The 13,577-nt window shown below is 40.1% G+C and overlaps 1 protein-coding gene across 1 annotated transcript in view; it reads right to left on the reverse strand.

Annotated features, from left to right (window-relative positions):
* Nucleotides 1–10,171, reverse strand: part of LOC100553537 (actin gamma 2, smooth muscle) — a 30,027-nt gene extending 19,856 nt beyond the window's left edge. Inside the window, exons 1-2 of the mRNA XM_003228229.4 lie at nucleotides 10,034–10,171; nucleotides 833–998 (exon numbers count right to left, since the gene is read on the reverse strand). Of these exons, the coding sequence (XP_003228277.1) occupies nucleotides 833–958 (126 nt within the window). The 5' untranslated portion in view covers nucleotides 959–998; nucleotides 10,034–10,171. The remainder of the gene's footprint in view (nucleotides 1–832; nucleotides 999–10,033) is intronic.
* Between the last annotated feature and the right edge of the window lie 3,406 nt (nucleotides 10,172–13,577).

Below are 13,577 nucleotides of genomic sequence, written 5' to 3' on the forward strand. Positions count from 1 at the left end.
TCATGGCCAGGATCACAGGGTTGTTGTGTGTCTTTCGGGCTGTGTGGCCATGTTCCAGAAGCATTCTCTCCTCTCACAACCTCTGAGGATGCCTGCCATAGATGTGGGCGAAACGTCAGGAGAGAATGCTTCTGGAACATGGCCACACAGCCCGAAAGACACACAACAACCCTATAATAGACATTATTATAATAAAAACAATAGACATTGACAAAATTACGATCTGTCAACTGCAAAAGGCCACCCTGCTGGGATCTGCGCGCATCATCCGAAAATACATCACACAGTCCTAGACACTTGGTAAGTGTTCGACTTGTGATTTTGTGATATGAAATCCAGCATATCTATCTTGTTTGCTGTGTCATAATAAAATAATAATACCATAGGATCCTAGAATTAGGACCTCCAAAGGCCATCCAATCCAGCCCACTTCTGCCAGGCAGGACACAACCTAATCCCTTCCGACAGAGGGTCATCCAGACTCTGCATAATAATAATAATAATAATAATAATAATAATAATAATAATAATAATAATAATACCATAGGATCCTAGAATTAGAAGGACCCCAGAGGCCATCCAGTGCAATCCACTTCTGCCGAGTAGGAGGACACAATCTAATCCCTCCCAACAGATGGCCATCCAAATTCTGCATAATAATAATAATAATAATAATAATAATAATAATACCATAGGATCCTAGAATTAGAAGGACCCCAGAGGCCATCCAGTGCAATCCACTTCTGCCAAGTAGGAGGACACAATCTAATCCCTCCCAACAGATGGCCACTCAGCCACAGTTTAAAGGTCCCCAGAGAAGGCGGCCACAAACCTGGTGCCTTGGTCGTCCCACGATGGAGGGGAAGACGGCGCGGGGGGCATCGTCGCCCGCAAAGCCCGCCTTGCAAAGGCCGGAGCCGTTGTCGCAGACGAGAGCGGTGGTCTCCTCTTCGCACATGATGATGGGCTACGGAGTGGCTGTGGCAGGGCAAGGAGGGCTGGAGGGAGGAAAGGAAAAGAAAGGCATCAACCCTAGAATCCCAGGGATGGAAGGGAACCCCAAGACCATGCAAGAAAGGCACCACCCAAGCCCTCCCGACAGATAACCATCTGGCCTCTGCTTGAGAACCTCAAATCTATCCAAGGAAGGAGACTGGCCCTCTGTCGGGAGGAATTATGTTGTTTCCATTGAGTCTTAGTCAATGGAAACAACATTGTTAGCGGGACACCGAGCAAGAATAATCCCGGGAGTATAATCCCAAATAATCCCAAACTATAACTCCCAGGGTTCTATACATTCCATATTTATACATTAATGTCATTTTCTTTCCTTTCTGCAGGACAATGCCTTGCAATTTGGAAACCTCCCAACCCTTCCTTCAGCATCCTTTGCAATATCTTCCTGCTCATGCGAGAAGCTCTGAGCATGAATCACCCAGAGGAGCCGGAGAGTAAACAGAAACACCAAGTCCATCCCGGTCTTTTCCCAAAAATGGAAGAAATCCTTCCCCAAGGCCCCTCCCTCCCTCCCTCCCTCCCTCCCCCCAGGCCCAGAACAGGGAAGGCAGCGTCTGGATCTAAAGGGCGGCTGAGGCTCCAGGTTTCATCCAGCACAGAAAGCAGCACCAAGGCATCAATGACACTGGAGACAACTGGGAAAGGGATCAATGCCATTGGGGAAAAGTATCAATGCAACTGGGGCAAGGCATCAATGCAACTGGAGAAAACTGGGAAAGACATTAATGAAACCAGGGAAAGGCATCAATGCAACTGGGGAAAAGTATCAATGCAACTGGAGAAAACTGGGAAAGGCGTCAATGCAACTGGGGAAAGGTATCAATGCAACTGGAGAAAACTGGGAAAGGCATCAATGTAATTGGGGAAAGGCATCAATGCAAGTGGTGAAAAGCCTAAGTGCAACTGGGGAAAAGTATCAATGCAACTGGAGAAAACTGGGAAAGGCGTCAATGCAACTGGGGAAAGGTATCAATGCAAGTGATGAAAAGCATCAATGCAGCTGAAGCAAGACATCAATGCAATTAGAGAAAACTGGGAAAGGCATCAATGCAACTGCGGAAAAGTATCAATGCAACTGGGGCAAGGCATCAATGCAACTGGAGAAAACTGGGAAAGGCGTCAATGCAACTGGGGAAAGGTATCAATGCAACTGGAGAAAACTGGGAAAGGCATCAATGCAACTGCGGAAAAGTATCAATGCAACTGGGGCAAGGCATCAATGCAACTGGAGAAAACTGGGAAAGGCGTCAATGCAACTGGGGAAAGGTATCAATGCAACTGGAGAAAACTGGGAAAGGCATCAATGCAACTGCGGAAAAGTATCAATGCAACTGGGGCAAGGCATCAATGCAACTGGAGAAAACTGGGAAAGGCGTCAATGCAACTGGGGAAAGGTATCAATGCAACTGGAGAAAACTGGGAAAGGCATCAATGCAACTGCGGAAAAGTATCAATGCAACTGGGGCAAGGCATCAATGCAACTGGAGAAAACTGGGAAAGGCGTCAATGCAACTGGGGAAAGGTATCAATGCAACTGGAGAAAACTGGGAAAGGCATCAATGTAATTGGGGAAAGGCATCAATGCAAGTGGTGAAAAGCCTAAGTACAACTGGGACAAGGCATCAGTGCAACTGGATAAAACTGGGAAAGGCGTCAATGCAACTGGGGAAAGGTATCAATGCAACTGGAGAAAACTGGGAAAGGCATCAATGTAATTGGGGAAAGGCATCAATGCAAGTGGTGAAAAGCCTAAGTGCAACTGGGACAAGGCATCAGTGCAACTGGATAAAACTGGGAAAGGCGTCAATGCAACTGGGGAAAGGTATCAATGCAACTGGAGAAAACTGGGAAAGGCATCAATGTAATTGGGGAAAGGCATCAATGCAAGTGGTGAAAAGCCTAAGTGCAACTGGGACAAGGCATCAGTGCAACTGGATAAAACTGGGAAAGGCGTCAATGCAACTGGGGAAAGGTATCAATGCAACTGGAGAAAACTGGGAAAGGCATCAATGTAATTGGGGAAAGGCATCAATGCAAGTGGTGAAAAGCCTAAGTGCAACTGGGACAAGGCATCAGTGCAACTGGATAAAACTGGGAAAGGCGTCAATACAACTGAGGAAAGGTATCAATGCAAGTGGTGAAAAGCATAAGTGCAACTGCTCCGGTCCAATTTACCTATCCGAACTTATCTCCTCCTATGAGCCCATAAAAACTTTAAGATAATCCAGGGAGGCCCTGCTCTCGATCCCACCTGCTTCACAGGCGCGGCTGGTGGAGACGAGAGACAGGGCCTTCTCGGTGGTGGCTCCTCGGCTGTGGAACTCTCTCCCCGGTGACATCCGGCAGGCTCCTTCCCTTCTAGGGTTCAGGAAAAAACTAAAAGACATGGCTATGTGCTCAAGCGTTCAATGAATAAACCTTCAAGCTTGGCACGGTCGGTTTTTAAGACTCTGGATTAACAAAGTCTAGTGAATGAAAGGACATTACCTGGGTGCATGGTAATGTTTTATTATTGTATATTGGTTTTTTGATGTTTTAAATGTTTTTAGTTTTTAATGCCTTTTGTATTGTATTGTTGATGTGATGGCACTGTGTTGCCAATTTGTAAGCCGCCCTGAGTCCCCCAGCGGAGAAGGACGGGGTAGAAATACCGGAAATAAATAAATAAATAAAACGGGGGGGGGGGGGGGCAAGGCATAATTGTAAGTGGAGAAAGGTATCAATGCAATCTGGGAAAGGCATTAATGGAACTGGGGGGAAATATCAATGCAACTTGGGAAAAGTATCAGTACAACCAGGGAAAACTGGGAATGGCATCAGTGCAACTGGGGAAAAATATCACTGCAACTTGGAAAGGCATCACTGTCATTGGGGAAAACCAAATCAAATGCACTATCCTGGGATGCCTTTTGGCAAGCAAGACATCAAAGTACCAAAAACAGAGGAAAGGCTTTTAAATGAAGTGCCCAACTTCCTGCTGTTTAGCATCAGGACCATAAAGATAATAATAAAAATAGTTCTGCACCCATTCTTGTGTCTCCATCCCACCCAAAGATGCTCAAGAAGAGCATTTCCCAAGTGCATCAGCTGCTTGGAGACTCTTTTAAGAGAGGAAAGCAGAATAATAATAAATGACAGTTGTGGTTGTTGTTGTTGTTTATATCCCCATCCCATCCAAAGATGCACAAAAAGGAAAGTATCATCATCACCACCACCATCACTTTGAATCCATTCCTGCATGCCCATCCCACCCAAGAATGTACAAAGAGGAAAACATAACAACAACAACAACAATTCTGCATCCATTCTGGTGTCTCCTTCCCACCCAAAGTTGCACAAAAAGAGCATTTTCCAGGAGCAAAAACTGCTTTGGATGCCTTTTAAAGCCACTGTAAAAAAGGAATGCAGGGCAATGGTCACCATCATCACCAGTCTGCATCCATTCCTGCATCCCCATCCCACCCAAGGATGCACAATAGAGGAAAGCATAATAACAATACTACTACTACTGCTACTACTAATAATGATAATAATTCAGCATCCATTCTTGTGTTCCCATCCCACTCAAAGATGCACAAGAGGAGTGTTTTCAAAGACCAAAAGCTGCTTTGGATCTTTTTAAAGTCTACTTTAAAAGAGGAAAGCAGGGCAATCATCACCACCACCATCACTCTGTATCCACTCCTGCATCCCTATCCCATCCAAAGGTGCACAAAGAGGAAAACAAAATAATAATAATAATAATAATAATAATAATAATAATAATAATAATAATAATCAGAAAATACATCATCAGAAAATACATCACACAGTCCTAGACACTTGGGAAGTGTTCGACTTGTGGTTTTGCGAAACAAAATCCAGCATATCTATCTTGTTTGCTGTGCCATACAACGTCGTTGTGTTGATAATAATAATAATTATAATAATAATAATAATAATAATAAATCCATTATTGTGTCTCCATCCCACTCAAAGTTGCACAAGAGGAGCATTTTCCAGGAGCATCAGCCGCATTGGGTGCCTTTTAAAGGCACTTTAAGAGAGGAATGCAGGACAATGATCACCATCATCATCATTTTAATAATAATAATAATAATAATAATAATAATAATAATAATAACAATGTCCTAGACACTTGGGAAGTGTTCGACTTGTGGTTTTGCGAAACGAAATCCAGCATATCTATCTTGTTTGCTGTGCCATACAACGTCGTTGTGTTGATAATAACAATAATAATAATAAACAAAATCACGATCTGCCAACTGCAAAAGGCCACCCTACTGGGATCTGCATGCATCATCCGAAAATACATCACACAGTCCTAGACACTTGGGAAGTGTTCGACTTGTGATTTTATGAAACGAAATGCAGCATGTCTATCTTGTTTGCTGTGTCATAATAAAATAATAATAATAATAATAATAATAATAATAATAATAATAATAATGCATCAATTCCTGTATCTCCATCCCACCCAAAGGTGCACAAAAAGGAAAACATAATAATAACAATAACTTCTACTACTGCTATGAATAATAATAATAATAATAATAATAATAATAATAATAATAATAATTCTGCACCCATTCTTGTGTCTCCATCCCACCCAAAGATGCACAAGAGGAGCGTTTTCCAGGAGCAAAAGCTGCTTTGGGTCTTTTTTAAGGCCACTTTAAAAGAGGAATGCAATGCAATCATCACCACCATCATCACCCTGTATAAAATAATAATAATAATAATAATAATAATAATAATAATAATAATAATAATAATACCATTCTTGTATTTCAATCCTGCCCAAAGTTGCACAAGAGGAGCATTTTCCAGGAGCAACAGCTGCTTTGTGTGCCTTTTAAAGCCACTTTAAGAGAGGAATGCAGAGCAATGATCACTATCATCATCACTCCGCATCCATTCCTGCATCCCCATCCCACCCAAAGAGGAAAACATAATAACAATACTACTACTACTATTACTTCTATTACTACTATGTATTATTATTATTATTATTATTATTAGTAGTAGTAGTAGTAGTAGTAGTAGTAGTATTATGCACCCATTCTTGTATCTCCATCCTGCTCAAAGTTGCACAAGAGGAGCATTTTCCAGGAGCAACATCTGCTTTGGGTGCCTTTTAAAGCAGTGCAATCATCACCACCATCACCCTGCATAAATAACAACAACAACAACAACAATAATACATCACACAGTCCTAGACACTTGGGAAGTGTTCGACTTGTGATTTTGTGATACAAAATCCAGCATATCTATCTTGTTTGCTGTGTCATAACAAAATAATAATAATAATAATAATAATAATAATAATAATAATAATAATAATAATAATAATACAACCATTCTTGTATTTCAATACTGCCCAAAGTTGCACAAGAGGAACATTTTCCAGGAGCAACATCTACTTTGTGTGCCTTTTAAAGCCACTTTAAGAGAGGAATGCAGGGCAATGATCACCATCATCATCACTCCGCATCCATTCTTGCAGCCCCATCCCACCCAAAAGTGCACAAAGAGGAAAACATAATAATAATAATAATAATAATAATAATAATAATAATAATAATAATAATATGTTGCCATCCCAGGTGACAGTCGCATTGTTGAAAAACAACAGGAAAAACTCAGCCGCTATCAGGACCTCAAGATTGAACTTCAAAGACTCTGGCAAAAACCAGTGCAGGTGGTCCCGGTGGTGATGGGCATACTGGGTGCCGTGCCAAAAGATCTCAGCCGGCATTTGGAAACAACAGACATTGACAAAATCACGATCTGCCAACTGCAAAAGGCCACCCTACTGGGATCTGCATGCATCATCCGAAAATACATCACACAGTCCTAAACACTTGGGAAGTGTTCGACTTGTGATTTTGTGATATGAAATCCAGCATATCTATCTTGTTTGCTGTGTCATAATAATACTAATACTAATTCTGCACCCATTTGTCTCCATCCCACCGAAAAGTGCACAAAAAGGAAAACATAATAACAATACTACTACTATGAACAATAATATTACTACTAATAATAATAATAATAATTCTGCACCCATTCTTGTGTCTCCATCGGACTCAAAGATGCACAAGAGGAGTGTTTTCCAGGAGTAACATCTACTTTGTGTGCCTTTTAAAGCCACTTTAAGAGAGGAATGAAGGGCAATGATCCCCATCATCACCACCCTGCATCCATTCTTGCATCCCATCCCACCCAAAAGTGCACAAAAAGGAAAACATAATAATAATACCACCACTACTACTACTATTATTATTATTATTATTATTATTATTATTATTCTAAGTATTATTATTATTAATAATAATAATAATAATAATAATAATAGTTTTGCACCCATTCTTGTGTCTCCGTCCCACCCAAAGGCGCACAAAAAGGAAAACATAATAATACTACTACTACTACTAGGAATAATAACAATAATAATACTAATAATAATAATTCTGCACCCATTCTTGTGTCTCTGTCCCACCCAAAGGTGCACAAAAAGGAACACATAATAATAACAATACTACTACTATGAATAATAATAATAATAATAATAATAATAATAATAATAATAATAATAATAATAATTCTGCACCCATTCTTGTGTCTCTGTCCCACCCAAAGGTGCACAAAAAGGAAAATATAATAATAACAGTACTACTACTACTATGAATAATAATATTACTACTACTACTACTAATAATAATAATAATAATTCTGCACCCATTCTTGTGTCTCCATCAGACTCAAAGATGCACAAGAGGAGTGTTTTCCAGGAGCAACGTCTACTTTGTGTGCCTTTTAAAGCCACTTTAAGAAAGGGATGCAGGGCAATGATCACCACCATCCCCACCCTGCATCCATTCCTGCATCCCCATCCCACCCAAAGGTGCACAAAAAGGAAAACATAATACCACTACTACTACTACTACTACTACTACTACTACTACTAATAATAATAATAATAATAATAATAATAATAATAATAATAATTCTGCACCCATTCTTGTGTCTCCATCGCACCCAAAGATGCACAAGAGGAGTATTTTCCAGGAGCAACATCTACTCTGTGTGTCTTTTAAAGCCACTTTAAGAGAGGAATGCAGAGCAATGATCACCATCATCATCACTCTGCATCCATTCTTGCATCCCCATCCCACCCAAAAGTGCACTAAGAGGAAAATATAATAATAATAATCCAGCATATCTATCTTGTTTGCTGTGTAATACAACAACAACAACAACAATAATAATAATTCTCCACCCAGAAGCAACATCTACTTTGGGTGCCTTTTAAAGCCACTTTAAGAGAGGAATGCAGGGCAATGATCACCACCATCCCCACCCTGCATCCATTCCTGCATCCCATCCCACCCAAAAGTGCACTAAGAGGAAAATATAATAATAACAATAATAATAATCCAGCATATCTATTTTGTTTGCTGTGTCATACAATAATAATAATTCTGCACCCATTCTTGTGTCTCCGTCCCACCCAAAGATGCACAAAAAGAAAACATAATAACAATACTACTACTATGAATAATATTAATAATAATAATAGTAATAGTTCTGCACCCATTCTTGTGTCTCCATCGGACTCAAAGATGCACAAGAGGAGTGTTTTCCAGGAGTAACATCTACTTTGTGTGATTTTTAAAGCCACTTTAAGAGAGGAATGAAGAGCAATGATCCCCATCATCCCCACCCTGCATCCATTCCTGCATCCCCATCCCACCCAAAAGTGCACAAAGAGGAAAACATAATAACAATACTACTACTATGAACAATAATATTACTACTAATAATAATAATAGTTCGGCACCCATTCTTGTGTCTCCATAGGACTCAAAGATACACAAGAGGAGTGTTTTCCAGGAGTAACATCTACTTTGTGTGATTTTTAAAGCCACTTTAAGAGAGGAATGAAGAGCAATGATCACCATCATCCCCACCCTGCATCCATTCCTGCATCCCCATCCCACCCAAAAGTGCACAAAGAGGAAAACATAATAATAATAATAATAATCCAGCATATCTATATTGTTTGCTGTGTCATACAATAATAATAATTCTGCACCCATTCTTGTGTCTCCGTCCCACCCAAAGATGCACAAAAAGAAAACATAATAACAATACTACTACTATGAATAATATTAATAATAATAATAGTAATAGTTCTGCACCCATTCTTGTGTCTCCATCGGACTCAAAGATGCACAAGAGGAGTGTTTTCCAGGAGTAACATCTACTTTGTGTGATTTTTAAAGCCACTTTAAGAGAGGAATGAAGAGCAATGATCCCCATCATCCCCACCCTGCATCCATTCCTGCATCCCCATCCCACCCAAAAGTGCACAAAGAGGAAAACATAATAATAATAATAATAATCCAGCATATCTATATTGTTTGCTGTGTCATACAATAATAATAACTCTGCACCCATTCTTGTGTCTCCGTCCCACCCAATGATGCACAAAAAGAAAACATAATAACAATACTACTACTATGAATAATATTAGTAATAATAATATAATAAATATAATAATAACAGTACTACTACTACTATGAATAATAATACTAATAATAATAATTCTGCACCCATTCTTGTGTCTCCGTCCCACCCAAAGATGCACAAAAAGAAAACATAATAACAATACTACTACTATGAATAATATTAATAATAATAATAATAGTAATAGTTCTGCACCCATTCTTGTGTCTCCATCGGACTCAAAGATGCACAAGAGGAGTGTTTTCCAGGAGTAACATCTACTTTGTGTGCCTTTTAAAGCCACTTTAAGAGAGGAATGAAGGGCAATGATCCCCATCATCATCACTCCGCATCCATTCCTGCATCCCCATCCCACCCAAAGGTGCCCAAGCGGAGCCTTTCCCTGGCGCATGACATGCTCCCAAAGCCAAACTTGCTGAGCCAAACTCTTGCCTTGCCCGGAAGGATGCTTTGGCCGGGCCTCTCCTTGCACCCACTCACTCACCGTGCTTTGCTGGAGGCTCCTCTCCTGGGGGACTCTGTTCTGGCGATGCCTTTGGTATAAATACCGGCCGGGCTGCGAAGCCCCAGAGGCGGACCTTCCCCTTTCGGAGACCCTTAAAAGGCCAACGGGGAGCTTATTAGCCATATAAGGCGCTTTGTTTCGTGGTGGTGACCTCCGGCCCGGGAGGCGAGGAGAAGGGAGACCGGTGAATTATTATTGCAAGGAAAAATGTACGGGGCGAAGCAAGGCCTCGTTCTTTGCAAAGCTGCGCCTTTGAGGCTGCGACTCGGGAGTAAACAAGTCCTTATATGCTGCACGGGGAAGGAAGTGGTTGTAGAAGAAAGTGACCAAGAATGGACAGGGGCCTGGTGCTCATGCTCATCATTACAGGGCCCAATCTATCACCCTGATGCTCATGCTCATCATTACAGGACCCAATCTTTGCACCAGGATGCATAAGCCACCTGCAAAAGTGTGCATTTCCCTTTGGCTGCAGTGCAGGCGAAATGCACATCACTTTGTCCATCTCTACACTGTTGAATTAATGCAGTTTGCACATCCTTTTTGAGCCACCATGGCTCAAGACTATGCGATGATGGGAGTTATAGTTGTGCAAAGTCTTCTCCGTCAAAGAGGTCTTGGTGCCTCACCAAACTATAACTCCCCTCGTTTCATAACATTGAGTTCATTCTATAAGGTTTGGGATGGAATTTAAAAAAAAAAAATTTTTTTTTGCAAACTTTTCAATATGGATCTCACCTTTCACTGATGGGAAATTCCCTTGCACACAAAACCACTTCTTTGAGTGACTCTAAAATGCAGATTTTTTAATATTAAATAATTTTATTAAAGTTTTACCAAAAGGTCCCAGGTTCAAACCCCAGGAGCAGCGTGAGCGGCCCCTGTTAGCCCCAGCTCCTGCCAACCTAGCAGTTCGAAAACATGCCAATGTGAGTAGATCAATAGGTACCGCTCCGGCGGGAAGGTAACGGTGCTCCATGCAGTCATGCCAGTGGCCACATGACCTTGGAAGTGTCTACGGACAACGCCGGCTCTTGGGCTTAGAAATGGAGATGAGCACCAACCCTCACAGTGTGAGTAGATCAATAGGTACTGCTCTGGTGGGAAGGTAACGGTGCTCCATGCAGTCATGCCAATGGCCACATGACCTTGGAGGTGTCTACGGACAATGCCCGCTCTTGGGCTTAGAAATGGAGATGAGCACCAACCCCCACAGTGTGAGTAGATCAATAGGTATTGCTCTGGTGGGAAAGTAAGGGCGCTCCATGCAGTCATGCCAATGGCCACATGACCTTGGAGGAGTCTACGGACAATGCCCGCTCTTGGGCTTAGAAATGGAGATGAGCCCCAACCCACAGAGTCGGTCACGACTGGACTTAACGTCAGGGGAAACCTTTACCTTTATTTAAAGTTTTACCTTATAAGATAGAGTAAATTTACATCGAAAGAGTGAGAACATTGTCTACAAAAGTGAGATAAAAAAAGAATCGAAAGAGAGAGGGAGAAAAAACTCAAAAACCAAAAACAAAACTAAAATGTCCATATTTGTGTGAAAAAAGAAAAAAAGTAATAGAGTCTCACTTATCCACCATCAACGGGCCAGCAGAATGTTGGATAAGCGAATATGTTGGATAATAAGGACAGATTAAGGAAAAGCCTATTAAACATGAAATTAGGTTATGATTTTACAAATGAAGCACCAAATCATCATGTTATACAACAAATTTGACAGAAAAAGTAGTGCAATACGCAGTAATGCTATGTAGTAATTACTTTATTTACGAATTTAGCACCAAAATATTACGATGTATTGAAAACATTGACTACAAAAATGCGTTGGATAATCAAGTGTTGGATAAGTGCGACTCTATTGTAATAAGGTATGAGTAAATAAAAAAAAGGTTTGTTGACTTCCTTCGTATTCTTGATAGCCCTAATGTTCAATTTTAGCTTAACTTATTGTTTTTAAATTTGCTTCCCCTCTGTCTTCTTCTTATCCTTAAGATCGATTACTTTCGACAAATGGGATCTATTTTCATCTGTTTCAAATAGTCTTTTACTAGGTCCCAATTTGTTTCTTTCTTGGGGAGGCCTTGGTTGGGTGACAACCTATATGTAAGTCTTTGTGTGTTCATAATCTCTAGCACCTTGTGCAGATTTCATGCGGTTCGGCACCACGTTTTAATGCGATGGGATCCTTTGGAAGAGAAGGCTACAGATCGTGCAAAACTATAACTCCCAGGATTCCATAGCACTGAACCATGGCCATTTAAGTAAAAAGGCATGTGTTAGATTCAGGGAAGGAGGGTTGTATTTGAATAGAATATTCTGAATAAGCATGCTTGATGATGTCTCTCTGTTATCCTGATGGCATTACTTTGCAGCCAGGCAAAGCCTTGACCCCGGAATTCCAGACTTGGGATCTTACTCTTGAGAAACTGAACTTACTTCCAATAGACTGTAATTTGATGTCATCAACACAGGATCTCAAAGAATCAAAAGAACTTTTGATCAAGGTTTTTTCTAGAATAAGCTTTTCAATACCCGTGAAGTCTTAAAAGATATATTAACCAATATTATTTTGCAAAGTTTGAATGTGTTTATATTATGTTGGTTGCCTAATCCAATTGGTGTTTAAATAGTGGAGACTATTTGATATGTTTTGACTTTAGTCCACATTTAAGCCTTGACAATTACAGTTTCCTTTAAACATTACAGTCTGAAAGATACTACTGTGGATTACAACAGTTGACTGTACTTATTATTTTTCATTACTGTTGTTAACTCTCAGGTAATATTGTATGTACAGTAGAGTCTCACTTATCCAACACTCACTTATCCAACGTTCTGGATTATCCAATGCATTTTTGTAGTCAATGTTTTCAAAACATTGTGATATTTTGGTGCTAAATTCGTAAATGCAGTAATTACTACATAGCATTACTGTGTATTGAACTACTTTTTCTCTCAAATTTGTTGTATAACATGATGTTTTGGTGCTTAATTTGTAAAATCATAACCTAATTTGATGTTTAATAGGCTTTTCCTTTATCCCTCCTTATTATCCAACATATTAACTTATCCAACGTTCTGCCGGCCCGTTTATGTTGGATAAGTGAGACTTTACTGTATTATGTTGGTTGCCTAATCCAATTGGTGTTTAAATAGTGGAGACTATTTGATATGTTTTGACTTTAGTCCACATTTAAGCCTTGACAATTACAGTTTCCTTTAAACATTACAGTCTGAAAGATACTACTGTGGATTACAACAGTTGACTGTACTTATTATTTTCATTATTGTTGTTAACTCTCAGGTAATATTGTATGTACATGATGCTCTAAATTACATAGTGCAATTTATGTTTTGAAACTTTATAGTATTTGCTTATCTTTTTGACATAGAAAGAAGATAGCTCTATACTCAGAGAGGCCTGACTATTTCTGTGGCCTTTGCAAGATGCTCTAATATACACATCTCTTGGTATGTTTTGAACCTTTATAGTGTTTGCTTATCTTTTTGA

Source organism: Anolis carolinensis, unplaced genomic scaffold, assembly GCF_035594765.1.
Source record: "Anolis carolinensis isolate JA03-04 unplaced genomic scaffold, rAnoCar3.1.pri scaffold_8, whole genome shotgun sequence".
NCBI classification, from domain to species: Eukaryota; Metazoa; Chordata; class Lepidosauria; order Squamata; family Dactyloidae; genus Anolis; species Anolis carolinensis.